We start from the raw sequence: 26,913 nt of genomic DNA on the forward strand, positions 1-26,913 counted from the left end.
TCGGCTAAGGTCTTCACCATTTGAGCGCGCGTTTGTTGGCGCGCGAAGAATTTGAGCTCCTCGGTAGACCTGCCGAGGGGGGATGTCGAATGGACCCCCTGGGAACTCGGGGTGCGCCCCTCGCAACCTGTTGCGCCCGCCTTTGGCCAACCGGGCGAGGTCGGCGACCGAACGAACGAGGAGTCGGGACCTCCTGGGCCGTCTCGGGGAGGTCTGTCGAACCACCGCTGCTGCCGCTATAATCTCCGGTATAGTTCAGTTTCTGCCTCTTCGGCCAGCCAGCGTCGACGCCTGCCCGGAATTTCTCCGACTCGTTGAGCACAACGTAGCAGTTCCAGTAGGTGAACTCATAGTACTTCTTCTGCGGATCGGGGTGGGCTCTCTCCGCAATCCTCCTGCAGTCTTCCTCTGTTTGACCACTGGTCTGCATGCGAAGGGCGTTGGCGTACAAACCCGAAAATCGAGAGACGTCAGACCTGATTCGGTCCCAGCACTTCCGGACCTCCTCCCCGGTGCACGGTCTCCCTTCAGGGCAAAATGCCCTGTAGGATGCGGCTACCTTGGCCCACAAGTTGACGATTCTCTGGTTGTTCGAAACGAGAGGATCGTCACAGACACTCACCCACGCCTTGGCAACCGCAACGTTCTCCGCGTCCGTCCACTTCCTCCGGCCCAGGATTTCCGCCTCCGGCTGCGACGACTCGCCGACCTTCTTGGCCTTGCCCTTCTTCTTACCCCGCCCTACTCCCTGGCTTTGAATGAGAGTTTCCGGAACCTCGTTCATATCAAAACCCAAGTCCGCTAAGGAGAAGGTCTCCGTATACTGTGCATCCGTTGGGGTCGATGTGTGCGAAGAACCGGTGGAAAAATCAAAAGTCGGCCGATAGGCGTTGTCCCCCCGTGCGTCCCCTGCGCCGGGGGAATCATCTGCTGCGCCGGTGGCTGCATCCCGGGTGCCCACCCCGGCATCATCTGCTGCCACGGGTACATGTTGTAGTACCCGGTCATCGGAGGCCAACCACCTCCCCCAGGAGCCGGGGAAGTATGGGACCCTACCCCGGGAGTCGGGGCCGTCTGAGACCCTACACCGGGAGGCGGGGGAGTCTGAGACCATCCCCCGGGAGTCACTGGAGTACCTTCGTAGTTGTTCTCCATTGCTCGTTATTGATCTTGAACAGAAAGTAAGGTAGAGAGAGTACTTGTTAAAACAAGTGGTGCGAATGAAAATGACGTTCAAAGCGCGTATATATAGTGTTTTCAAAAGAAAAAAAAAATATGACGCCGGTTTGACGCCGATCCGGGACCCACAATGGCGCCGTGAGGATCGGCATCGGAACCGGCGTCATCGCGTGAATCGGCATAGCCACGCCGATTTTGACGCCGATTTCGCCAACGCCGGTTCCAATGGTTCGGCGTTAGAACCGGCGTCGGTGAAAAATCGGCGTCGCGATTTTGACGCTGTTAGTGGAGATGCTCTAACTCCAATTCAAATTCACGATTTTTATCTAACCGACGAAAAGACAAAAAAAGAAAACAGCAATTGATGATCTCATTCCCATGTTGCTGCTTTTCCATACAAAGAAACAAACAAACAAAACAAGCTCAGTAGAAATAATTGAGTTCATAATTCATCCCCTTTTCCTTTTTCTCCCCCAAATTCTACCCATCATCAATGGCAGTTTCTCATAATTAAGCCTGACAATCACACACACTGTCACACACGCACGCACGCACCATTTCCCTCTCTCTCTCTCTCTCTCTCTCTCTCTCTCTCTCTCTCTCTCTCTCTCTCTCTCTCTCTCTCTACAAGTACATAAACTCACATGGATGTTAAACGTATCCACAGCTGAAGATCCATAATTTTTCACTGTAACCTGCATGTGTGTGAGAGTGTGTTGATTTCCCCATCCCTAATTGGAGAATCCTAGGTGTTTTATTTATTATTTATTTAAATTTAAATAGTGCTGTGAATGCACATTCACTCAGTGAGACAACACACCTATTCATGTGCAAGCACATTGCGCATTATTGCTGGTAACTCAATTTTTTGTATCTGATATAGAAGTTGATGGTGTAGTTCTAGATTCGGTTTGTTTGTGTTATCTATTTTGAAATTCATGCTGTGATTCGGTTTAGTTTTGTTGTTTGGAGATCTCGTCTCTGTACATTTTGTGATATAATTATAGGGCACATTGTTGATCAGGTGTGGTTTTCATCAGATCCGCAGTTTTATTTATCATAAAACTCTGCTACTAGTTTGAAAGTTCGAAACTACTTGAGTTCCACCTTTTATCTCTCCTTCGTGTGATTTGCTCGATTTAATTATCTGAGGAGAAAAAAATAGTGAGAGATATTCGAAAAGGGAAGAATGTGGAAGCAATTTCTGAATAAGCTCCCGCGGAAATCCCAGAAATCTGATAGAGATTCGGCCAGAAACCCTAATTCGGGTTCAGATTCTGGCCTGGCCTGCTCAGGCGGCTCCACTGCGAAGCGGGCTTCAGCTGCGGTGTTTCCAGCCAGTGTGATTGCAGGAATCGAGCCATTGCTTGCGTTTAAAAATGTTTCAAACTCGGAGAAGATGAATCTGTTCATTAGTAAATTGAGTATTTGCTGTGTTGTGTTTGATTTCTCTGATCCTACCAAAAATGTTCAAGAAAATGAGCTTAAACGAGCCACATTGGTCGAGCTAGTTGATTTTGTATCCGAAACCCCCCCAAAGTTCTCAGAGCCCGCCATCTTAGCTTCTTGCAAGATGTGTTCCATTAATTTGTTCCGTGTTTTCCCACCCAAATGTCGGTCAAGAAGCACGGGCTCGGGTGAAAATGAGAACGACGATGAGCCCATGTTTGATCCTGCGTGGTCACACTTGCAGCTGGTATACGAGTTCTTGCTCAAGTTTGTGACCTCGTCTTCTTTGGAAGCCAAGGCTGCTAAGAAGTATGTGAACAATGACTTCATATCTAGGATCATTGATTTGTTGGAGTCGGATGATCCGAGAGAGAGGGATTGCTTGAAGGCGATTCTGCATAGGATATACGGGAAGTTTATGATTCATAGGCCGTTTATCAGAAAGTGCATAAGCAATGTGTTCTATAGATTCATATTTGAGGTGGAGAAGCACAATGGTATTGCAGAACTGCTGGAGATTTTCGGGAGTGTAATAACGGGATTTGCTCTTCCTTTGAAGGAAGAACATAAGGTATTCTTTTGGAGGGCGTTGATTCCCCTGCATAAGCCCAAGTCGTTAGGGGTTTACTTTCAGCAGCTCTCGTATTGTGTGAATCAGTACGTTGAGAAGGAGCCGAAGCTAGCTAGCCACTTGATTCAAGGACTGCTGAAGTATTGGCCGATTACAAATAGCCAGAAGGAGGTTATGTTTTTGGGCGAGGTGGAGGAAATTCTCGAAGTAATCAGCATGAACGAGTTCCAAAAGGTGATGGTTCCATTATGTTGTCGCATCAGGCACTGCATAAATAGCTACCATTTTCAGGTAAATCCTTCCATTCTTGACCGTGTGCATCTGTTAGATCAAGCTGTTCAATTATTCATTATGATGGCATGTGCAATATTTGTGTGAATATTAAAGCTATCCATGTTTATGAAGTAAAAGATTATGATGGCACTGAAGAGGCGTTTGATTTCGCTTATCTTCCTTATCTATTAGTACTGTTATTAATCACTGATTTGGCATGTTTGGATTCTGTCAATGCAATTCTTTTGTCCTTATTCATTATGCTGATATATTTAACTTAACTTCTACTTCGAATTAGTACTATTTTATGATGCAGAAGAAGGCGGCTCTGACGACTTCATCACCGTACTATGAACTTATCTATGAAAAATAAACAGTATATGAGGGCATAAGTTTACTTAGTAAATTCTTTAAATTGATTATATATGAAAAGAGACATTACCATTATAAAGGGTTGCAAAACTAGCTTCACTATTTGAGTTCATTTTTTGAGCTTTTATTGGAGGATCATTTTCATGAGATCTCTGGAAGAAATGAGGAGAAATAATTGGAATTTGGCTACTAGACTTTCACACCTACCAAAAGCTGAATTTAAACTCAAGAAAGGGAAGTAGATTGAAAATAGATTCAGTGTGTAGAATCTGTAGATACTTGGGAACTTCCTCGTTATCGAATTCATGATGCTTTAGTTCTACTTTCGACCCAATTTCCTTACATAATCATTCTATACCAATATGATTGTATAAGGAAACTTAAAAGATTTGATAGTTTTCACACCACTATATATTTATGGCTAAACTAAACACAGTTTTTATGGCTTATGTATTAGGACCTAAAAACTTGGTTTAGCAGAAAACTTCAACTGTGTGAAAATCGGTGTCAAGTTTCACCCAATGACTTAACTTTTACCCTCCGTTTGCGCTGCAGGTAGCGGAAAGGGCTCTGTTCCTCTGGAACAACGATCAGATCCTTAGTCTGGTTGCTCACAATCGGCAAGTTATACTGCCGATAGTATTCCCAGCTCTGGAAGCCAATGCTCAAAACCACTGGAACCAGGCTATCCTAAACCTAACCATGAACGTAAGAAAGGTGCTGACAGAAATGGACGACGCCCTAGCATCAGCCTGCATCTCCAGCAACCAGGAGCAGCAAGAGAAAGAGAGCTCCTCAGTTGAGAAACGGAAGCAAGTCTGGGAGCACCTGGAGAACGCGGCCAGTCTCCATCCGATGATGGCCAGGAACACTGCTGTCCTGGTAACTCATTAAAACAACCTCTACATCCTGTTTATAGTCTTCCGTCTCCATTTCAGGTGAAGTCTGTCTTTCTCGTGGGTCGTGGCTATGGGCCGGGGTGATCGGGATGGCATCGATCGTGTTGTTCCAGAATCTCTCATCTCCCATCATAGTGTAAACTAACATCTTTTGTCAGCGTCTTGCTGTTGACATTGTATCTTTGAAATTAGTTTTTGGTAATCTATATTCTCACTCTTCCCTTTGTCTGTTTGTATGAAAATATAAAAGGGAAATGCTTGGGATTATCTGCATTTCATCTCAATTCTTTTTCTTTCTTTTTCCTTCCATTCCAACTATTTTTATTGAGTTTAAATTTTAAAAAACTCAGTAAAAAAATTACGCGTAATTTAAAAAATTAATGATAAACACGCGTAATTTTTTGTTTATAAGTTAATGGAGTAAATTATAAATGCAATATAACAATTAATATGATGACATAAAATTTAGTTGATCCATACAACATCATTTTGATTTTTGATCGACCATTGCAACGTTATCTTTTTTTTTTGGGATGAATGCATGATTCGAAAAACAATGGACGATTTTTTTAAAAATAAAAAATACGCACCATAGTAATTTTAAACATACGTATAATACAAAAAAAAAAGAGTAAAACCCAAAAAACGCTCTTAAGTTTTAAAAATTTACGTTTCAAAAATAAGCACTCATTTGATACACTCCGAAGGCCTTGCATTTAAACCCTAGAACACTCCCTCACTCCAACTTCTCGCTCTACAATCTTCGCAGAGGAACTCAAATCTTCACAATGGCCTCTATGATGGTGAGCTCAAGCTGTCTCTCTCTATATCTCTTTGTGAAATCATTGCATTTTTGTTTCTGTATGTAGAAATCTCATCTTTCTAGATGTATGCTTATTCGCTATTCTGTACTCTCGGTGCATCGATGCTCCTTCTATCCCTGTTTTTTTTTGGGCGGTGTTCGAGTTTATGGCGGATGCTAGATTTCGTTTTCGACTTTTTCATTTCCGAGAAAATGTTACTCGGATACTTTTTTTACTCAGCTTTGTTTGCGCTCAGTAGATGAATGAAATCTCATTTACTTGTTGATAGCCTTTGTTTCTTCAGCTATAAGCAATATACATAGTGCAATATCTGGCACTGGAAGGAATTGATCGAACCTCACTTTGTATTTTGATTCCGGGATTTTGTGTTGGGGGAGGTTTTAATTGCCAGGCCTTCATACTTGCTTTTGATGTGTTTGAAGACTATATATAGACATACAAACATGATCTACTACCCATTTAGGTTTATGCAATTGATCTTTCTAAGATTTGAGTAGATATTAGTATATGGCAAAATAAGATGATTGATGCATAAAGCCTTTAACTTAATTAGAAACCGTGTGTGCTAATATGGGTGATATTTTGAATCCAATACAGTTCCACTGAGGCTAACAAAGGATTAGCATAGGCAGATTATGCATGATTTGTTGGAATTTTTAATTTTTAGTCTTGTATGAATACATTGTTCTCTTTGCACTAAAATCTGCTATGTTGGGTGATAAAACAACAGCAACCACAAATTATACTGCTCAAGGAAGGCACTGATACATCTCAAGGAAAACCACAATTAATAAGCAATATAAATGCATGTGTTGCTGTGGCGGATGTTGTGCGAACTACCCTTGGTCCAAGGGGCATGGACAAATTGATCCATGACGATAAGGGGAATACCACCATCTCTAATGATGGTGCCACCATTATGAAGCTTCTTGACATTGTTCATCCTGCTGCCAAGATCCTTGTTGACATTGCAAAGTCTCAAGATACCGAGGTATTATTTCATTTTAATTTTGCTACTGGTTTCTATTTATTAATTTTTTAAAATTTAATTGATAGATGAGTTGAGTAATACAGCTTAAGTAACCGTTTATTTAAAGTTTCATATGCTGCTGCATTTGTTTAAACTGATTTTGTTCCAATACTCCCCTCTAGTTAAATTACCAGCTGAAGTCTAGTGTTTATTCTATTTATTCCACAGGTCGGTGATGGGACCACTACAGTTGTTCTGCTTGCAGGAGAGTTCCTAAAGGAAGCAAAGCCTTTTATTGAAGATGGTGTTCATCCTCAAAACCTTATAAGAAGTTATCGCACAGCTTCTTCTTTGGTATGATTTGAGCTACTTTTGTCAGTTCAAATCATGTATAGGTCTAACATCAAAGACTCTTGAATATCCTGTGTTTATTTTACTCTACTAGGCAATTGAGAAGATCAAAGAGTTAGCTGTTAGCATAGAAGGTAAAAGCTTAGAAGAAAAGAAAAGTTTATTGGCAAAATGTGCTGCTACAACACTATCTTCGAAGCTTATTGGGGGTGAAAAGGAGTTTTTTGCAACTATGGCTGTGGATGCTGTTCTTGCTATTGGAGCTGAAGATAGGTTAAACATGATTGGGATGAAAAAGGTGCAAGAATTTTACATATACTTTGCTTCCCATTTATTCTCATGCCTGTTTAGGGCCTGCCATGTTTTGGTTTTCTGCTGTTTTATGTGTTGTGTCTGAAAGCTTCAGTCTCTGTATAATGTGTGTATGATAGTTCCACAAATTCTTGTAGAATGTTTGGGTTTCAGAGTTTTGAATTTGCAGTAAACATGTTTAGTTGTTTACCATAGTATATTTTCATGCTAATTTACTTTTGTAGGTTCCTGGAGGTACGATGAGGGATTCTTTTCTTGTGAATGGTGTAGCCTTTAAAAAGACATTCTCTTATGCTGGTTTTGAGCAGCAACCAAAAAAGTTTCTAAATCCTAAGATACTTCTTCTTAACATTGAACTAGAGCTAAAATCAGAGAAAGAAAACGCAGAGATCAGGTTTGAATATCCTACGTCTTTGGAGTTGCCTCATCTACTGCAAAGTGGCTTCCCATTTTCTCTAAATTTCTTATTTTGGGTGTTTTGATAGGTTGTCAGACCCATTGCAGTACCAGTCAATCGTAGATGCCGAATGGAATATCATTTATGATAAACTGGATAAATGTGTGAAGAGTGGAGCTAAAGTTGTTCTGTCACGGCTTGCTATTGGTGATCTGGCAACTCAGGTACTAGACTTAAGCATTTTTATCTTGAATACACATGGTCATTTTAAGAAATTCCTACAATGATTACTTATTAGGGCTTAAACTTCACTAAAGTCAAGTATATGGATTTTACTTGTCAATTCTTTCAAGAAAAGTGTGGCTGTAAATTTCATTCACAACAATGGAAAGAAAGGAAGGCTTTGGGTAAACAACTAAACATTGTAAATTTACTGTCTATGTGCAGTATTTTGCAGACCGTGACATCTTTTGTGCTGGTCGGGTCGCTGAGGAAGATCTACATCGGGTTGCAGCAGCTGCTGGTGGAACTGTTCAGACAACTGTGAACAACGTTATTGATGAGGTATTCCCTTTTCCCTCCCTTGATGATAATAATAAAACAATTGAGATTCCATTAACATTCTCAGACTCAGTTTTCATGCTCTGCTACACATTGTTTCAAATGCAATTATGTTTTTGGCTAAAGTTTTTGAAGTAAACTGTTAATTTTCTTCCTGCTGACTCCATGTCTTCTCGCTCTTCTATTTGAAAGGTCCTTGGTACTTGTGACGTATTTGAAGAGAAGCAAGTTGGAAATGAGCGGTTTAATATATTTAGTGGATGTCCCTCTGGCAGGACTGCGACAATTGTTCTCCGTGGTGGTGCAGATCAGGTTCGGTGTTTATCATGCTTGTGCTATCCTCTCCTAACACTTGTTTATGTAGGCTCACATCTGATCACTATCTTTGATTACCATAGTTTATTGAGGAGGCAGAACGGAGTTTGCATGATGCTATTATGATTGTCAGAAGGGCTCTGAAGAACTCAAGTGTAGTTGCTGGTGGTGGTGCTATTGATGTACGATTTATCTTCTGCTTGAAGCAATGTTTTGTCCTTTCAAAGGTCATTGTAGTTGCAGTTTTGATGTTTGATTTGCATCTGCAGATGGAGATTAGCAGGTACTTGAGGCAGCATGCACGCACCATAGCTGGGAAGTCGCAGCTCTTTATAAACTCCTATGCCAAAGCCCTTGAGGTAATTTTACTAGGAATTAATATGTTTTAATAATTTGGAGGGATATGTTCATATTCGTTGATGGAAATGCATGGGAGGTAGGGATATGTGCAAGCATATGCTTCGCTTATGCTATATAAATATAAAATTTTAAATAAAATGGTTGATATTCTTGATTATTTCTGGTGGAATGCTAATTGGATTACAGAGAAAGCTCGAACAACATAATTTTTTCCTCTGTGCTATGACTGCTATCTGATTCAGAGTTGGCCACTGTGTTACGCCGCAGGTAATCCCACGACAATTGTGTGATAATGCTGGTTTTGATGCAACTGATGTGCTCAACAAACTGAGACAAAAACATGCCCTTCCATCCGGTTAGGTTCTTTTCATTGAGTACTACTAAATGTGGTAGGCTTATTTGTGCATTCTTGCTAGGTGGAGATGATTAGTTCTAACTCGGAGATGTCTACCATTTTCTCCAACAACCTCTTACTAACGAAATTTGGATTATAAACAGGAGAGGGTGCACCTTACGGTGTAGACATCAATACTGGTGGAATTGCAGATTCATTCGCCAACTTTGTGTGGGAACCAGCAGTTATCAAGGTACATCTCATCCTTTTAATTACTTTGACCTGTCGGTTATTCTGTCATGACACTCGTAACACTCTTTCCGTCCACAGCTAAATGCCATAAACGCAGCTACTGAAGCTGCTTGCCTTGTCTTAAGTGTCGATGAAACTGTCAAAAACCCCAAGGTAATTCAAAAATTTGGATTGATGACAGAGGACTTAGACTATCCTGTCACATTTTTCACTTCAGCATGACTTTCATTGCACGATGATGACACTTGTTATTGTTGCAGTCTGAGAGCGCTCAAGGTGATGCCGCTGCTATGGGAGGAGGTCGAGGTCGAGGAAGAGGTGGCTACGGTGGTCGTGGAATGAGGAGGCGATAAGCGTTCGAATGTGCTTTTCTCCTTTGGAGGTATTTTGGTTTGCTTTCAATGTATTCTGACGAATCTTCGGTCTCCGTTTTTCTACATTTGCAGTGTGTGGTTTTATCAATTTTGAATTAACTGATAATTTATCTTTGAAGTTTTTTGTAGTTTTTAAACTGGATTAACAAATGAACTCTTTTTGTAGATTCATAGGAATATAAATTGTTGCTATTTATTCATATTTTTTGTTCCTCGGAATTTAATTATGGATTGTTTGTCATTCTCAATTTAAGGTTGACAATTTGCTTAGGTGGCTTATCTCGGATTACTTAATCGAAATCCATTTAACTCAACTTGTAACACGGTAGGGTAATTTCTTCTCTGTTTACTAACTTCTAAAACTATCTTGAATATAATCATTATGTACAAATTAATATTCTCTGTTATGCGATTAGTTGTCTGATTTTTCTTATCCATCCACATAATAATTGTTTCATTTACCTTCTACTACCACTACTATTTTTGACAAATGAGTCTTATATTCTACTAATTTATTTCACTTGCACTTTATTATAAAATTAATATATTAAATTAAAACTTATGTTTCACTACTTTTTCTATCTAGTTTTTTTTATTTACAGTTTTAAAAATCCAATGATTGAAACTAATAAAATTAATCGATGATAGGAAAGTATTTATTACTTTGTCCTTAGCATATTATTATCAGTGAAGAAACCAACATTCCAAGAAAATAATATTGGGAATCATATGTGCTGGGAGAGGAGGTGACCATCCTAAAACTTGTCTCATTGCTGAGAGAGATAGAGAGTGAGAGAGAGAGATTAAAAGTAGCATGTGTCGATCTAGCGATTGAACCATAGGCGGACACACATATAGAATGGACAAGGGACTTGAGCTTCTACAAAGCTTGTTTTTTTTTCATTTTTTTCTTTGAATCTCCAAATTTTATAATACTACTCCATAATCGTTAGGTAAAAGCTCATATCAAGATTTGAATTGCTTAAATATATATTTTTGAATAATTTAAAAGATATAGCCATAACCATTCTTTTTTTTTTGCATCCGTTGGTCGAACATAGCGATAGTAATTTTTTTTCGTGATGACTCGTGAGAAAACAAGAATAAAATTAAATTGGAGGACTTAAATCAGAGGTCTCATAATTCTAGTCGGTATTGTCTTACTAAGATATGAAATATAGTTGAATTCAGTAGTCAATTATTTGCAGCTTTAAAAGCAACATGCCACTGAGCTTAAACAGGTAAAAAAGGTGGACCCTAACTCACGCAATCCTCATTGAGACAAAGAGAATTTCTTGTGGACCTTAATCAATAATAGCTGCTACACACATGTACTAAACAAAAAATAATGTTTTTATTCCTATTGTGTGTGTGAAGAGAGAGGTCCATTCCTAAGCAAAAATCCCACAAAGAACAAATATTTCAAAAATTTGTTTTTTAGATGATATAGTGAGTGTGTGTATTCACAATGCGAAGTTTTCTATACTTGATTTTTCAAGTGTAAAAGGCCGATGTATATAAAGTAAACAAGTTGGAATCAAGTTAAAACAGACATTACCTACAACGCGGACTTGCTCCTAATGGGCATCATATAGTGTGTCGATATTTCAAATTGTACGTGTAGTGCGTGGAGAACAACAAAAAACGTCTAATGAAATAGGTATTCACGAGGTCTAATGTTTTGAGTTTAAACATCAGCATTGATAGACAGAGATGGAGTTATGCTAAACTTGCCCCAGAAAATACTATTAAATTCGATCTTTCATTTCAATCCCATAAGTTCGGTTTCTTGGATCTCTTACTGTATAAGAAGACAAAGGGGCCCAAAATAATTGATAGGAGCAGAATGGAAAATGAATAGAAGTGGAAGATATGCAGGAAAAAAAGATAGGAAATGGAAAGAGTGGGAAAAACGATTTGTCGTGTAAAAATGGCATGCATGCCAAAATGTAAGACTTCTGTCAAATTATGATCACTACTTATGCATGCCATGTCATGCCAATTTATACTTGTTTACCCTATTCTAGATTTAACCTACATGCATGGCCATGCCGTCACGTGGAAATTATAAATATATAATTATATTATATATGGTGGCGGATCCAAGATTTCATATTTGTAGGTGTGGCGGCATGAAGTCTCGGAGTTCGAGTAATGGCTGGCATAACGAGGCAACAAATGAAGTCTTATAGCTATCGACTTTCTTTCTTCGAAAATTTACAATGACTTGAAGTTTCGAAGTCCAAGTAGTTGCTGACGGGAACGAGGCAGCGACTGGAGTCTTATAGCTATCAACTTTATTTCTTCGGATAATTACAACGACTTGAAGATCTCGAAGTCCAAGTAGTTTCTGGCGGTAACAAGACAGGCGGCTAGAGTCTTATAAATGCTAATTGGACATAACTTAAGATGTCCAAAGCTAAAATGAAGATAAAATTATGAAATAATTGAGTCGGGTATATAAAAATTGGGTTTTGTGTGTATGTATGAAGTGGTAAATTTTAGAAAAATATACTTGTACTTGGAAAGTAAAAAATTCAGTGTGGAGGATTATATAGAGCAAGATGTTTCCAATACTGATTAAATCTTGTGTTGGAGAAATTGGATGTCTAGTGTAAGAAATTACTCCACCATGTATTTTTTTTATGAAATAGGTGGATAAGTCATGAATACTAAAGAAACTGAAATTGGTTTAATGTTATTGTTAACTATGGATTAATTGGGTAAGTTAAGATATTACAGGAGTAGTTATAAAATACTAAGTATTAATTAGAGATCAATTAGGTGCATCATTTTTCTCAAAGTCTTCCAAAAAGCATATAATTCACACTAATACTAAGCATTAATAAGAATGTGAAATTAGAACCAAAAAAAAAAATCTTGATTTTTAGGTCGACTATTATATTTATAAAAAAAACCATAAACATCAAAAGCTTTACATAACTTTTGTTCTTTGTAGAAAAAAAAAACACCATAATTAGATCTTAGTATCTTGATTTCCTCGTACTACTTCTGCAGCCTTTCATAATCCTAAGTTTGTGAGCAATATCTGCAGCAATCTTTAGTGCATCCGATGATGTTCCAAGAATCCCTTGCCTCGTAAAACCGACCACGTATAACCCGTCGTTTCCCATCCAACCATTAGGAAACGAGGCCTTCGGCATTCCATCTTCCGTGAAAAAATCACTTCCCTGTGCCCAAATCACCACGTTATCAACTTTTATTTTACGATTAGTGGGTTGAGTCGTGTGATCGTGCAACAGTACAGATTCCGTAATTTCTTTAGGATATATTGTAATTTTGAAAATATAAAAAAGTTGGGAATATTATTCAAAATCAAATTTTATGTAATGCCTAACATTCAATAAAAATGTCCATTTTCGAACCTAAAAAACCTACCATTTTAGAGCATTTTGAACTAAGTTTCTTTCATCTTGATAAAGAGATTGTAGGCACTAATGCTTTATCCAAATGTAGGCTCAAATTAAATAACAAAAAGAACATACATTATAATGACACATCATCAAAACCCCACTAAAAATAAATATTTGAATTATCCATACATAAAAAGTTTTGAAAATATATTTACAAATGCAATATACCTTGAGCCAACTAGCCACATTGCTCTTATATCCAGTTGCCAGTAATATAGAATCAAATTCTTTTTCTTGGCCATCCATAAATTTGGCTCCCCTTTTTGTTATCTCTTTCACACCTTTCATCACCTAAAAATATATAATTACTATCCAATCAAAATTAAACAAAATATAAGTTTACACACAGATTTTACAATCATATTTAATGTTTACCTTAATCTTGCCCGATTTAATCAGAGTGAACGCTCCAACGTCTAGCACCGGAGTCTTCCCGGTGGCATTCTTGAGCCCGATCGGCCCGATTTTTGGCCGAGGCAGCCCGAAACCCTCAGTCTGACCTAGTGTCAATGTGGCCATCACAAGTAGAAATTTGTCCACTAATCTCAAAGGCAACCATTTGAGAAGTGCCATAGCTAATGCAAATGTGGAAATTCCAAACACATCCCTAGGTAAAATATGTACCTATATATCATACAAAGAGAAAACATTAATTTTCATCTCGATTGAATTAAAAAATTGTACTTTTTTCACCATAGCAAAAAAAATTAAAATAAAACTATTAGGGTGAAAAATAATTACTGAATTTCTGACCACCATGTGAGGAATTGCATTATATCTGCAAAGATCTAAGCTAACTTCCATGCCACTATTCCCACACCCCAAAACCAAAACCCTCTGGCCCCGAAACCCGAGGCCCGATTTATACGCGCACGTATGGATCACGGGCCCTGGGAACTCATCGAGGCCCATGATCTCGGGGATCACGGGCTCTGCATTTTCCCCACTAGCGACCACCAGGAACCTAGTGAGGTAAATGCAGTCCTGGCTCTGGACCCTCCAGAGCCCAGCTGCCGGGTCGAATTCGGCCCGGACCACGGTCTGGCCGAACCGCGGCCCGATTGAGAAGTGCCGGGCGTAGGACTCCACGTACGCGACGAACTGGTCCCTCGTCGGGTACGTGGGGAAGTTTGGCGGGAAATTGAGGAATGGAAGCTGACAGAAGTGTTTCGGGAGGTGGAGCTTGAGGCGGTCGTAGGTCCGGTCCTGCCACAGCGAGGCGAGGCAGGAGCTTCGCTCGAGGACGAGGGATGAGACGTTGTTTACCTTGAGGCAGGCTGCCACGGCGAGGCCTGATGGCCCCGCGCCAACGATCACGGGCCCGGATACGAGCATGCAGCTTGCCCGGGTCGTGTCGTTGGTGGGAGTAGGCATTTGGAGAGATGGAAGGAGAAGGGAAAGTTGGTTTAGTTAGTGTGTGTGTGTGTGTGTGTGTGTTTAAGGTATGGAGGAAGACTCTGTTTTTTTGGAGCATGGGAAGTGTGGGGGGTTTTAATCTATTACATATATGGACAAAAATCACGTCACTCATCCTCACATGGTAAATTTATTTATCATAATAAAATTAAACTAGTCCTCTTAATTAAGTTAACTATTCTTTGCTGGGCCAATTCTCATTTGTGCAGCCCAATTAGTTCAAAATTTCAAGAAGCCCCAAGAATTAAGGCCCAATATTATGAATATTTTATTTCTAGATATAATTAAGGCCTTCTGTCCATTTTCATTTCAAATACAGATAATTAGATATACTATTACAGTAATTAGTATTGTTCTTGTGTGTCGAAGGAGTAATAATTTTTCTGATTCAATTATATGGCATCGTGATTAATTCCCAAATTAAGGAAAAAAGGCATTTTATAAAATTGAAAAGTGAGTGTAATTTTGTTTTTTGAAAATTATACATTTTCTTTTTTAAAAAGCCTCGAAAAGTCAAAAATTGAATGAAGGAAATTTTAAGGGAGTGGCAAAATCGTCAACAACAATAGTGGAGGGGTTAGCAGCAAAACGCCGTCGTATATGTTTTCATCCCCATTTCTCTCTACAGCCGCCTCTTCTGCTACTTCTCGAAGTTTCGACGTATCTTTCCGCAGTGTAAACATACCTCTCATAAATTGCAATTGCCTATTACCTCTGCTTGTTCTTCAACCAATTTTGATTTGTGATTCGCTAATTGCAGATAGATAGGTGTGATTGAGAAGCGAAATTTGGGTTGAAGTAGGAAAATGGGGAGTGCAGGGAGAGAACTCACAATTTCTCTGGATGGTGTGAGGGACAAGAATTTGATGCAGCTGAAAAAGCTCAACATCGCGTTATTTCCAGTTCGCTACAACGATAAATACTACACAGATGCTCTCGCCTCCGGTGAATTTACTAAATTAGGTCCGTTCTCACTACCAGGAATGTGTTTGTTTTTCTTAGATTTTTCTTGTTTTCATGATTAATTCGCATGTTAATTTCTTAGGTAGTTGAGAATTGTTGGATTTTGCTTTCAGGCGACAATTGGGGAAGTGGATTGGGAATTTTATTGGTTGGATCGAAGTTAATGATCTGTTTTGACTATGCTGAAGGAATTGGTTCTGTTGTTACAGATAAGGATACAAAATTAGGCTGGTTAATGGAAGAATGCTGGCTTTTTGGTTTATTGTTTGTGGGGTATTATTTGAAATGTTGATTTTTTGCTATATGTAGGAGAGAATTCAGTAGTACTCGTAACTTGTAACTGTGTAAGTAAAAATATGAACTGCCAAAATGATCTTACTTTGGGAGTTTAACATTTCAACAGAACCATATCCAATATTCCCATACGCGAACAAAAGGCACCTGAATTCTTAACATGTTGGAGTTTCAGTAATTGCAATTGTTGGAAAGCCATTATCAGGGAAAAAAATAATTGGTCTTGTTTTAACTGCAGAAAAGTAACAGTAACCTTATTGTATGTTAGATTGTTAGTGGTAGGCCGTAGGCATTGAGTTTATTACTCTTTCACGATATTGTTCTGTGCCTTTTGCGTTGCCTACACAACTGTAAGGAGAAGGGATGGTGTTCCCGTGTAATAGCAATAAATTGTTGGCATACATAACTCACCTAACTCAGATTCCAGTAGTAAGGGGATTACACTTGGTTGCCTTTGCAATTTGCATGAATTTGTCCACGATTACCTTGATTCAAAATGAAAGAAAATTTTAGCATATATCTGTCCTCTTAGTGAAAACTGAGATGGAATATGATGAATGTAGGTGCTTTTGTAGTGGGGAGATGTGTTATATTTTACTAGAATAATTTCTTTGGAAAGGCGAATCAAGGAAATGTAACAGGATAAGGTATGCTGGTGAAATTTGTAATACTAGAAGATAGCGTGATTTGTAAACAAAACGGAAAGGCATGATAGAGCCTTGCTATATTTATGTTTCTAGGAGATTATGTGCACATTCTGAATTCTGAAATTTCATCTTTTCAGCCTACTATTGTGACATTTGTGTCGGGTCTATCGCCTGCCGTCTTGAGAAGAAGGAAAATGGAGGTGTTCGTGTATACATAATGACATTGGGTGTTTTGGCTCCATATCGAGGGTTAGGCATTGGTAAGCCTTATTGTCTCTTACTTCCCTTGGAAATTGTTATGAACTAAGATTTTGGTTTTGTAAGCAAAACTGAGGAACTCAAGAGCCTTAAAAATTGATGATCATGTCAAGTACTTGCGAAGTTAACTGAATATGTTATCAACAAATCATTTTTTTGAGTGCTCAGAGTCATGAAATCAGTCTTGGTTCCCACTGTAAATGGTGTATCTATACGGAGTTGATTGCAATCAACAGTATGAGTGTCTCAAGATACTATCATAGCTGCCCTCTATTACGAATTTCAGCAAAGTCTTCTAGTAGAGAATTTCTAGCTGTTGATTAAAACCCCGTTCCATGATGTTTTGTAGGTACAAAGCTGTTGAATCATATTCTTGATCTCTGCACAAAGCAGAACATTGGTGAGGTCTACTTACATGTGCAGACAAACAACGATGATGCCATCAAGTTCTACAAGAAATTCGGGTTTGAAATCACAGACACTATCCACAACTATTACACAAACATCACGCCGCCAGATTGCTTTGTCGTCACAAAGTTCGTCACGGAGCACCAGTCGGCGAAATGATACACTTGGAAGAGAGTTTCTTGAACACTCACAGTGTTGCTCTCAGGTTAACAAATGAAACATTTTAAACCAGTTTTGGGATCTGGAGAGTGTTGAGTTTAATCATTCATTGTTCGTCGGTAAAACGACCAAAGTGAGTCGAGATTTCTTTTTCTGGAATGTGTCAAGATCTATTATTTCATTGTACAAGAAAAAAAAGTGGGTGTTGGATTTAGATGTGTTATGTCAGATTTTGCTTGAAATTTTTGCATTTTGGGAAATGAATCGACTCTTGATTACTACTACTATTTATTATAAGCAGGCAGCTTATCATATAAATTTAGAAGGTTAGTCATTTGGGTTGAATTATTTTTAACTGAAATGAATATATAATTGATTCTCTCTCTCTCTCTCTCTCTCTCTCTCTCTCTCTCTCCATGTTTTTTTTTCTTTCAGAAAACTATATTAAAATAACTTAAACTAATGACATATATAAGCCACACCAAAACAAGAGAGAAGAGTTCACAGAAAACTCTTGAAACAGATAACAATGAACACCATTCTTGTCTACAAACATTGTAGCAAAATACTACAAAAAATGTACACAGACTAAGCTCGTGGCCCCAATACCTTAAAAACCACCTCCACGATCAGCCGGTCGACCACCGTTGAAATTTGTGGAGAGACAAAAAAGGACACCTAGCAGCGTTCACTCCTTGGACGACTTGTTGATTAGGGACTTGTGGATGTGTGGGATCACACCACCACCAGCTATGGTTCCTTTGATAAGGGTGTCGAGCTCCTCGTCTCCACGTATGGCCAGCTGCAGATGCCGTGGTGTGATACGCTTCACTTTCAGATCTTTGCTGGCGTTCCCAGCCAGCTCCAACACTTCAGCAGTTAAGTACTCTAGAATGGCGGCTGAGTAGACTGCAGCTGTTGCACCCACCCTGCCATGGGCTGTCGTTCGAGCCTTCAGAAACCGGTGAATACGCCCAACCGGGAACTACAGAGACAGAGAGAGAGATGAAGATATAGCAAATTGCAGATGATAGGTAAAATGAAATAAATAGATCTTGCCACATTCCAATAGTCGTCTTCTCGTCTATGACATTACGGGATCCAGACAAGAGACAACAGATAGTCTTGTATCACGCTATGACCATCTACTTCGATGGAAAGTAAACGAGATGAAATCATAAAATCAAGAAAACAATTCAAATTAGAATATCATGACTTCGATTTCCATCCTTGAGCTCAAAAGCAACTTACTAGGATATAGTTCAAGATAACATCGTTCCAAACCTTTTCCTCAACCTCATCCAAATACAGTGCCAAGAAATCAACTAAATGAGATAAAGGCCAAAAAACAATTCAAGTACGAAGATCTCAGGTTTGATTTCCAGCCCTGAGCTCAAAATCAACATATTATAGTTCAAGATAACCTCATTCCAATCCGCCTCGACCTCATCCAAACAGGATGCCAAGAAATCTGAGAGAAACTCAATCCAAATATGTTCCTTAATGTGATCAAACTCACTCTTTGCTTACAAGAATCAAACCTCATGCATCAAACCTCCTTTACATAATATTATCACATGGCTAAAAGTTATCAAGACCCCAACTTCCTAGACTTAAGCTAACTAGATTCTTGAACATATTTTCAATAGCAAGTTTACCTTAAGAGAAAACACAACCAGAGAAAAGAACAACTCCGATTCAGTTTCATCCTTAAAAAAACACTCCCTCGTCTCAAAATGTATTCTTTTCATTGCCCCGACCTTACCCTCGAATATCAACAGAGCCCTAAACAAGGAATTCTACAAAAATGGGATTCATCACATGATCATGAAATTCATTAAACTATACAAATGAGCAAATGAGCATTTTTTAAATATATTTCATTGTTATACTGACCACTCTCCTCTCAAATCTCCCAATCAGTTGTTTTCCTAAATTCTGAGCAAGTTCTTTCCTTCTTCAAGTTTCTAGGGTTCTTATTTTCCATTTCCCTTTTTGTGTGGGATCATAAGTTACTGATGGAAGTAACTCATTTCAATTACATGAAACTCTAAAACACTTCAATAAGCAAGAAAAAAAAAAGAGGAACTCCCATGAGCAGTATAGAATTACGAAAGCCACAAAAAAGCCCAAATCATTTACTTTATTTTCAAATTGGTGACCCACGTCGGTGCTGAGCTCACAAAAACGCAATTCAACACAAATTGAGCAGAGAAATTGAAGCGTTAGGTATAATTGAAATTGGAAAGCGGCGTCAGTGCTGAGCTCACAAACACGCAATTCTAACACGAAATAGAGCTGAGAAAGTGAAGCGATGGGTAGAATTGAAGGGGGAATGAGTTAGAGAGAGGAGGGAAACCTGAAGACCAGCGCGGGAGGAGCGAGTGATAGGCCTCTTCTTGTCCTTGTCTTTGTCCTTTGAAGCTGGGGTTTTACCCGTCAACAATCCCTTCGCTCCCTTCCCCGACATTCTCTCTCTCTCTCCAAATACACTTTTTCGGAAATTTGATTGAATTCAAAATGAATTGTCGAGTATTGCATTGTGCCCCATGATTTATGGGAAATAATGTAGATTCCCCCCTATTAATTTATGAAATTACATTTAACTCCAATTTGGGCTTTTTTAGAGAGTTGAAAAAGTTATACTGCCCGTGATTTTTTTTTTATAAAAAAAGTAACTTCATATATTTATATCATATATATGAAGGAGGAAAGACAAATTACGCCACCCACAAATTCAAATTAACTGCTATAACAAGGAGGAAAGACAAATTACGGAAAGACAAATTACGCCACCCACAAATTTAGGCCTCTTCTTGTCCTTGTCTTTGTCCTTTGAAGCTGGGGTTTTACCCGTCAACAATCCCTTCGCTCCCTTCCCCGACATTCTCTCTCTCTCTCCAAATACACTTTTTCGGAAATTTGATTGAATTCAAAATGAATTGTCGAGTATTGCATTGTGCCCCATGATTTATGGGAAATAATGTAGATTCCCCCCTATTAATTTATGAAATTACATTTAACTCCAATTTGGGCTTTTTTAGAGAGTTGAAAAAGTTATACTGCCCGTGATTTTTTTTTTATAAAAAAAGTAACTTCATATATTTATATCATATATATGAAGGAGGAAAGACAAATTACGCCACCCACAAATTCAAATTAACTGCTATAACAAGGAGGAAAGACAAATTACGGAAAGACAAATTACGCCACCCACAAATTCAAATTAACTGCTATAACAAGGAGGAAAGACAAATTACGCCACCCAGGGTTCGAACTCGAGAACTCCAGGATGGAGGCGGTATCCAGCACCCTTTACCGCTAGGCCAAGGGGCTTGGATAATAAGGTAGGTGTGATTAAATGTTTTGTTTTTAGCCCAAAAAAAAATGACTCAAGTAACTTAGGACAACCCAAAATAGAATACGACTCAAGTAACTTGGGACAGAGGGAGTATATATTCAGATAGGTTATATAGTACGGGAGTACTCATTATATAAAAATAGAAAAATGTTATTCGATAGTAGTACTATATTTTATGTGAACTTCATCAATAAGCACCTGTGTCGAACTCCCCCCATCCCTCAAATATTATCTCACTTTAATCCGGCACAAATTTCAAGAAATGTGATGAGAGTGAGTTGAAAAAGTTAGTTGAATGTGAGTCCACTCTAAAAAATGGTAAAAAGTGAAATGAGACAAATTTTGTGGGACGGACGGAAATGAAAAAATGGGATAAACTTTCAAGGACGGAGGGAGTATATTATTGTACACATTTTTAGTTGATTCTTATAATATTTATGTCGTTAATTTTATAAGCAATCTAAAAAAATCGAAATTTGATTTTTTTAATTATGGAGAAATCAGATAGATTTGGGCATCCAGTTTTAGCTAATTTATAAAATTTCTAAAACTATTAATGATGTTTAAATTAAATAGAAAAAATTTTAAAAAAAACACTAATGCTAATGTTGACTAAATGACAACGGAACTCATGTAGGAGTATAACATTTCTCTACAAATTACATACATGGCTACAAATTTATTCTTCATAGCTCAATGCTCGAACATTTATATTCGAATTCAATAAAGGATTCCAACGTAAAAATATGTCATGAAAAAAACATGAATTTATGATTTTTTGAAAAAATATGACGATGGTTGAATCTAGTATCATACTTATTAAAATATGATTTAACATATAAAATTTCTCTATTGGGCCCACAAAATTGCTCAAATTAGAATCTTTTATGGATCATGATTTGATTAAACTAATAAAAAAATCAAATAAATATTTGACAATCCATTTTCTGAACACCCAAAGATGTTGCGAAATAGCCCATGAAAGGCCCATATGCTTTCATCTTCAAATTCCATTTGACATATCACAGCATCATTACATCACTCATTGCCAGAATTCAAGACTTTGTCATTTTGCTTCACATCCTTTTGTTCATATTCACCGACAAAGCCGTAAAAACTTGAGATTGATTCTTTCTCCAGAACTTTCTGGGGCTTCTTTTTAAGGATGATCGTCTAATTCTTTTTTTTTACTGAAAATTTTTTATCTTGATTTTGTTGGGGTTGCAAAATTCTTGCTTCTTGCTCAATGGCTGCTGCTCCCTGTCGAAACCCTTTTGGGATTATTGCTAATCTTGATGGGAGTTCAAGATTTTTGTCTCGGAAACTTGAATTCTCAGCTGTTAATTTCCCTCCGAATGTTGAATTTTCAAGACTCGGTTTTTACCGAAGTTTGATGTGTAAGGTGGAATTCTTGCTTTGGTTGTTGTGTTTTGAGATATGAATTGCTTTTTGTTCATTGATGGATCATAACTATGCTGTTTCAATTGATACTTTTGTTGACTTTTATTGATGTAAAACAGCTCTTCTATGTGTGTGTGTGTTTTAATTTTGGGTTTTTCATATACCTGAATCATCATTCACCTCTACTTTTGATGTGTGTGTGAGTTTTGGGTTTTCATGTAGTATCTGAATTATCATACACCTCTACTTCTGCATTGTGGGTGGGTGGGTGGGTGTGATATCATGTATCTGAATTATCATTCACCTATACTATTGTGTGTGTATGTGTGTGTGTGTGTTTTAATTTTGGGTTTTCATGCATATGGAGTATCATTCACCTCTAATTTTGTGTGTGTTGGTTTTCTTTGATTTAAATGATTAAGTAAGAGTAACGAGCCCTAGATTTTGTTTTTTTGTTAGTTTTTAATTTCCATTTGATGCATGTTTGGGTACTTGGCTTCTAAATGATTTCTATATATAGATGAATTTCAATAGATTTTGAAGGCAGGAATGCAGCCAATGCTAAAGAATCAAATTTAAGGATAATCAGTTAATCACATTCCCTTGTTAATCATTGCAGTTACCTACTTGAATAGTTGGTATTATGGTTGAGAACTCGTAGCGTTCACTCATTAGGGAGTATGACGTTGAATGATGCAGAACAAGTTTGTTTTAGTAGTTATGAATAACAAGATCGTTGGAAGATTGCTTGTTGGTATATGCTGTAGCATTTCCTTATATCATGCAGCGATTATGTGCAAGTCCTTTCAGTTCTATATGAGTTCTTAGGTTTTGTCGGTAGAGTAGTTAGTTATAGGGTTGAGAACTCGCGTTCTCACATTAGGGAGGATGACGTTGTGTGATGCACAACGAGTTTGTTTTAGTTGTTATGAATAACAAGATCATTTGAAGATTGCTTATCGTTATATGTGTTTCCTTAAGTTCTGCAGCAATTATGATGCAAGTGTTTTCATTTATGTACAAGTTGCTAGGTTTTGCTGTTAACGTTGAGTTAATAAATTTATTCTCCAGGAATTAAAACAGACTCTATTTTTTCCGTTTGATCTTCCATGTGGCTGTGTTTGCTATCAGACTCTAGTCACTCTACAAAGTTAATGAAATTGCCTTATTTTAGATACGACATATGGCATTTATTGGCATGGGAGTACCCTCGCTGTTTTGGTTACATAGTTTCTTTTTTTGAAATTCTCGTCACTGAATATGACATTTATTGATGTAGGAGCATGGAGGTCATGTGCATTGCTCATCGAACGCTGATGGTCCAACGAATGAGGAAGTCCTCACACCGGTTCTTGATATGATCGACAATCCCATGAATTTGAAAAATTTATCTTTGAAGGTTTTCCCATCTTTTTTTAGATATATTTTCATATTTAAACTTCTGAATTTTGAATCTTGAATCCATATGCCTCTGAAATTGTGTGCAGGAGCTGAAGCAGCTGGCAGATGATATTCGAACGGAACTATCCATCATGTCAAAAACTAACAAATCTTTTCGACCTAGCTTGTCCACCGTAGAGCTAACAGTTGCTATTCATCATGTTTTTAACGCCCCTGTGGACAAGATAGCCTGGGATATCGAAGACCAAGTAAAGATTCAATTTTTACCTATGTATTTGTGTATAAACATCACTTCATTCACTCTCCTCTGCTATTGGCTTCAACAGACATATCCTCACCAGCTTCTCACGGGGAGAAGAACTCGCTTGAATAAATTGGGGCAGGCTAACGATCTTTCCAGCTATGCGTGTCGTAATGAGTATGACCCGTTTGGAACCGGGCATGGATGTAGCAGCATATCTTCCGGACTTGGTAACCCAGTCGAAGTTGCATTTATTTCGTTTGCTTTTTTTAGATATCCAATAACGCCTTTCTTTACTAGGCGTTGTTATATCATAGATTGGGCGTTTAAACTCGAACTTCGTATTTTTATCCAGGAATGGCTGTTGCACGAGATATTAAGGGGAAAAAAGATCGCATAGTTTCAGTAATCAGCAACGAAACGACCATGGCCGGACAGGTGTATGAGGCCATGAGCAATGCTGGTTATTTGGATTCGAATTTGGTAGTGATATTAAATGACCGCCATCACGCCTCAAACCCTAAGCTCGATCAAGCCCCGAAGGCTTCGATCAATGCTGTGTCTAGTACCCTGAGCAAGCTGCAATCTAGCCAATTCTTCCGCAAATTTAGAGAAGTTGCCAAGGTAGCCATTAACGAAAACAACAGTATTAACATGAGGAGATTCTACATCTTAACACTTGCTCCGTTATTTCAGGTTCTTACCAAGAGAATCGGCCGTGGGATGCACGAGTGGGCTGCCAAGATCGACGAGTACGCACGAGGGATGGTGGGGCCTACGGGGTCAACTCTGTTCGAGGAGCTTGGGTTATATTATATTGGCCCTGTTGATGGACACAACATTGAAGACCTACTCTGTGTTCTGCACGAAGTGGCTTCGTTGGATTCGATGGGACCGGTTCTTGTTCATGTCGTGACAAAGGAAGAGTATGCCGTCGAAGATAACCAGACGGGCAAAGCATCGGAAGACGTTATTAAAGGTTTGCTCCATTTCCGGTAGTTCCTGTTAGTAGTTTGGTTTTCTACGATTGCTTTTGCTTGAATAGCGAGTCTCGTTCTCGTTTCTGTAGAGCTCCTGTCAACGGTCATATTACCTTTCAATCTTTAATTCCTTTCCTCTTCTTGTGATGCTGGCAATCAGGTGCGTGTACCATTGAATCGGGGCCCATCAGGTCTCGACCCCGAACATATAGTGATCACTTTGTGAAGGCTTTGATCACAGAGTCAGAAATAGACGAAGATATTGTGGTGGTCCATGCAGGAATGGGGATGGAGACGCCATTTAGAGCATTAAAAGACAAATTGGGTGACAGATTTTTCGACGTTGGTATGGCCGAGCAGCACGCAGTTACTTTCTCTGCCGGACTTTCTTGTGGTGGATTGAAGCCTTTCTGTGTAATCCCCGCGTCGTTCCTGCAGAGAGCGTACGATCAGGTTTTCTAACTTCCCTGCCCGAGCTTCGATCTTGAATTTGGACTTCGAATACATTTATTTTGATTCCGGTTTTGATTTGATCAGGTAGTTCACGACGTAGACAGGCAGAAGATCCCGGTGCGTTTCGTCCTCACGAGTGCTGGACTAGTCGGATCCGATGGTGCCGCGCACTCAGGAGCCTTTGATATCACATTCATGTCGTGTTTGCCTAACATGATTGTGATGGCACCGTCCGACGAGATCGAGCTTGCTCGTATGGTGTGCACGGCTGTCGACATCGAGGACCGGCCGGTTTGCTTACGCTACCCTCGGGGTGCCATTGCTAGTCTGGACCCTAACTTGTATCTTCGAGAGCCAATCGAGGTAGTATCACCGTTTCGACTGCCTCGCGTATTTCTATCCGTTATTTAACTCATACAATCTTGCTTTATACGGAAGTTTCTAATACATTCGCTCGTATGCGATCAGGTTGGTAGAGGAAGGCTACTCTTAGAGGGTAAAGATATCGCTCTACTCGGCTTTGGTTCAATGGTACACAATTGTCTCCGGGCGCATGCTGTGCTCGCGCAAATGGGTATAGACATCACCGTTGCCGATGCAAGGTTTTGCAAGCCGCTCGACATGAAGCTCGTGAGGATGTTGTGCAAGAACCACAAGTTCCTCATCACGGTCGAGGAAGGTTCAATCGGAGGTTTTGGAGCCCACGTTGCTCAGTTCATTTCTCTCGACGGCCTTCTAGATGCCGGAGTCAAGGTAAACGTTTTCGTACTCTACGCCACTAATGGTATAAACGTGCTTATGATCGTTATATATGTCGAGAGTCGACTATGATGAGATTTCGTGTTCACGGGATATAGAAATGGAAGTATGTCTTGAATCCTTCGAGAGTTTTCTAAAAAATGTCCCGATCTTCGATTAAAATCACAAATTAATATCCGACCTTCGATCATCTTCGATTACGAAAATGTCGAAAGGTCGTGTATTAAATTGTAGTAGTTTTATTTTAACTTTGTGACATTATGTAAAAATGCCTTATTTATGAAAATGTTGAAAGTTCGTGCATCAACCAATATTCTATCAAACGTTGTGGCATTATTGGAAAAGCGCTCGTTCCGTGTAGTGTCTAACCACACGCTTCTTTTCCGTGTTTTCTTTCCTTTGTATTTGTTACAGTGGCGCCCGATCACGCTGCCCGACAACTATATCGAGGCGGCACAGCCTAACGAGCAGCTTGCAGCCGCGGGGCTGACCGGGAACCACATTGCTGCGACGGCGTTGAATCTGCTCGGCCGCACTCGCGACGCTCTTCTGTTGATGTGCTAGTGTAAGTACCGTCGACAAGTAAATAAAAAATGGATTAGGGTTAGCATGAACAAAGAAACATGTATAGAGTCTTTGTGCAGAGGTGAGAAAAAACGTCGACGAATCTTTGAAATTTATCGATTTTATCCTCATCTTTAACAATTGTAGTATCATTTTATCACAATCTTTTGTGAATTATCAATTCAATGATAAAATTTTCAACTTGTGTCAATTTGATTATCAGAATTTCACTTCAACAATTGAATTGTGACATGACACGTGGGATGATTTCTTGTTTTATTATTATTTCTGAAAAATAAATTGCACATGCATGAAGATATTAATACTCCCTCCGTCCCCTAATAGGAGTCGTTGTTTGACCGGGCACGAGTTTTAAGAAAT

General features: G+C 38.9%; 6 protein-coding genes across 8 annotated transcripts; 4 read left to right on the plus strand and 2 right to left on the minus strand.

Moving 5' to 3' along the window:
- Nucleotides 1–1,579: 1,579 nt before the first annotated feature.
- Nucleotides 1,580–5,021, plus strand: LOC121745541 (serine/threonine protein phosphatase 2A 57 kDa regulatory subunit B' kappa isoform-like). Its single transcript, XM_042139494.1, has 2 exons — nucleotides 1,580–3,490; nucleotides 4,400–5,021. The coding sequence occupies exons 1-2, from the start codon at nucleotides 2,369–2,371 to the stop codon at nucleotides 4,736–4,738; spliced, it is 1,461 nt and encodes a 486-aa protein (XP_041995428.1). The 5' UTR covers nucleotides 1,580–2,368; the 3' UTR covers nucleotides 4,739–5,021.
- Nucleotides 5,022–5,391: 370 nt separating this feature from the next.
- LOC121745144 (T-complex protein 1 subunit eta-like) lies at nucleotides 5,392–9,993 on the plus strand. The gene is made up of 14 exons (XM_042138935.1): nucleotides 5,392–5,546; nucleotides 6,298–6,558; nucleotides 6,766–6,891; nucleotides 6,983–7,186; nucleotides 7,425–7,594; nucleotides 7,686–7,821; nucleotides 8,045–8,161; nucleotides 8,351–8,470; nucleotides 8,557–8,655; nucleotides 8,743–8,832; nucleotides 9,101–9,188; nucleotides 9,332–9,420; nucleotides 9,498–9,572; nucleotides 9,680–9,993. Exons 1-14 carry the CDS (start codon nucleotides 5,532–5,534, stop codon nucleotides 9,770–9,772), a joined length of 1,683 nt encoding a protein of 560 aa, XP_041994869.1. The 5' UTR covers nucleotides 5,392–5,531; the 3' UTR covers nucleotides 9,773–9,993.
- Nucleotides 9,994–12,690: 2,697 nt separating this feature from the next.
- Nucleotides 12,691–14,677, minus strand: LOC121743769 (probable indole-3-pyruvate monooxygenase YUCCA4). The gene is made up of 4 exons (XM_042137136.1): nucleotides 13,969–14,677; nucleotides 13,603–13,851; nucleotides 13,396–13,518; nucleotides 12,691–12,984 (listed from the first exon to the last, which is right to left on the minus strand). The coding sequence occupies exons 1-4, from the start codon at nucleotides 14,599–14,601 to the stop codon at nucleotides 12,778–12,780; spliced, it is 1,212 nt and encodes a 403-aa protein (XP_041993070.1). The 5' UTR covers nucleotides 14,602–14,677; the 3' UTR covers nucleotides 12,691–12,777.
- A 514-nt stretch (nucleotides 14,678–15,191) lies between these two features.
- Nucleotides 15,192–17,659, plus strand: LOC121745113 (N-alpha-acetyltransferase 50-like). 2 transcript variants are annotated; one of them, XM_042138897.1, is made up of 4 exons: nucleotides 15,192–15,318; nucleotides 15,404–15,606; nucleotides 16,685–16,807; nucleotides 17,155–17,659. In XM_042138897.1, exons 2-4 carry the CDS (start codon nucleotides 15,450–15,452, stop codon nucleotides 17,370–17,372), a joined length of 498 nt encoding a protein of 165 aa, XP_041994831.1. In that variant the 5' UTR covers nucleotides 15,192–15,318; nucleotides 15,404–15,449; the 3' UTR covers nucleotides 17,373–17,659. The 2 variants fall into 2 exon arrangements, with proteins under 2 accessions (XP_041994831.1, XP_041994829.1); XM_042138895.1 differs by lacking the exon at nucleotides 15,192–15,318 and having other exon boundaries at nucleotides 15,325–15,606.
- A 213-nt stretch (nucleotides 17,660–17,872) lies between these two features.
- Nucleotides 17,873–20,303, minus strand: LOC121745217 (probable histone H2A variant 3). Of its 2 annotated transcripts, XM_042139027.1 has the most exons (3): nucleotides 20,183–20,303; nucleotides 19,732–19,765; nucleotides 17,873–18,357 (listed from the first exon to the last, which is right to left on the minus strand). In XM_042139027.1, exons 1-3 carry the CDS (start codon nucleotides 20,257–20,259, stop codon nucleotides 18,061–18,063), a joined length of 408 nt encoding a protein of 135 aa, XP_041994961.1. In that variant the 5' UTR covers nucleotides 20,260–20,303; the 3' UTR covers nucleotides 17,873–18,060. The 2 variants fall into 2 exon arrangements, with proteins under 2 accessions (XP_041994961.1, XP_041994960.1); XM_042139026.1 differs by lacking the exon at nucleotides 20,183–20,303 and having other exon boundaries at nucleotides 19,732–19,881.
- Nucleotides 20,304–21,764: 1,461 nt separating this feature from the next.
- Nucleotides 21,765–26,743, plus strand: LOC121743191 (probable 1-deoxy-D-xylulose-5-phosphate synthase, chloroplastic). The gene is made up of 10 exons (XM_042136423.1): nucleotides 21,765–22,135; nucleotides 23,414–23,533; nucleotides 23,622–23,783; nucleotides 23,862–24,006; nucleotides 24,132–24,400; nucleotides 24,473–24,755; nucleotides 24,917–25,209; nucleotides 25,294–25,572; nucleotides 25,678–25,962; nucleotides 26,383–26,743. Exons 1-10 carry the CDS (start codon nucleotides 21,980–21,982, stop codon nucleotides 26,530–26,532), a joined length of 2,142 nt encoding a protein of 713 aa, XP_041992357.1. The 5' UTR covers nucleotides 21,765–21,979; the 3' UTR covers nucleotides 26,533–26,743.
- Nucleotides 26,744–26,913: the final 170 nt, after the last annotated feature.

This window comes from Salvia splendens, chromosome 8, assembly GCF_004379255.2.
Source record: "Salvia splendens isolate huo1 chromosome 8, SspV2, whole genome shotgun sequence".
Taxonomy (NCBI): Eukaryota; Viridiplantae; Streptophyta; class Magnoliopsida; order Lamiales; family Lamiaceae; genus Salvia; species Salvia splendens.

Coding starts and splice junctions, on each gene's coding strand:
- LOC121745541 (XM_042139494.1), top strand. CDS start 2,369: ATGTGGAAGCAATTTCTGAATAAGCTCCCGCGGAAATCCCAGAAATCT. Junction 3,491..4,399: donor TAAATAGCTACCATTTTCAG/GTAAATCCTTCC, acceptor TTTGCGCTGCAG/GTAGCGGAAAGGGCTCTGTT.
- LOC121745144 (XM_042138935.1), top strand. Junction 6,892..6,982: donor ATCGCACAGCTTCTTCTTTG/GTATGATTTGAG, acceptor TTACTCTACTAG/GCAATTGAGAAGATCAAAGA. Junction 9,189..9,331: donor AAAACATGCCCTTCCATCCG/GTTAGGTTCTTT, acceptor GATTATAAACAG/GAGAGGGTGCACCTTACGGT.
- LOC121743769 (XM_042137136.1), bottom strand. CDS start 14,601: ATGCCTACTCCCACCAACGACACGACCCGGGCAAGCTGCATGCTCGTA. Junction 13,852..13,968: donor ACATGGTGGTCAGAAATTCA/GTAATTATTTTT, acceptor TATGATATATAG/GTACATATTTTACCTAGGGA. Junction 13,519..13,602: donor TTAAATCGGGCAAGATTAAG/GTAAACATTAAA, acceptor ATATATTTTTAG/GTGATGAAAGGTGTGAAAGA.
- LOC121745113 (XM_042138897.1), top strand. CDS start 15,450: ATGGGGAGTGCAGGGAGAGAACTCACAATTTCTCTGGATGGTGTGAGG. Junction 15,607..16,684: donor CGGTGAATTTACTAAATTAG/GTCCGTTCTCAC, acceptor TCATCTTTTCAG/CCTACTATTGTGACATTTGT. Junction 16,808..17,154: donor ATATCGAGGGTTAGGCATTG/GTAAGCCTTATT, acceptor GATGTTTTGTAG/GTACAAAGCTGTTGAATCAT.
- LOC121745217 (XM_042139027.1), bottom strand. CDS start 20,259: ATGTCGGGGAAGGGAGCGAAGGGATTGTTGACGGGTAAAACCCCAGCT. Junction 19,766..20,182: donor AAAGACAAGGACAAGAAGAG/GCCTAAATTTGT, acceptor GGACAAGAAGAG/GCCTATCACTCGCTCCTCCC. Junction 18,358..19,731: donor CCTCCCGCGCTGGTCTTCAG/GTTTCCCTCCTC, acceptor CTGTCTCTGTAG/TTCCCGGTTGGGCGTATTCA.
- LOC121743191 (XM_042136423.1), top strand. CDS start 21,980: ATGGCTGCTGCTCCCTGTCGAAACCCTTTTGGGATTATTGCTAATCTT. Junction 24,756..24,916: donor ATCGGAAGACGTTATTAAAG/GTTTGCTCCATT, acceptor GCTGGCAATCAG/GTGCGTGTACCATTGAATCG. Junction 25,963..26,382: donor TTCTAGATGCCGGAGTCAAG/GTAAACGTTTTC, acceptor TATTTGTTACAG/TGGCGCCCGATCACGCTGCC.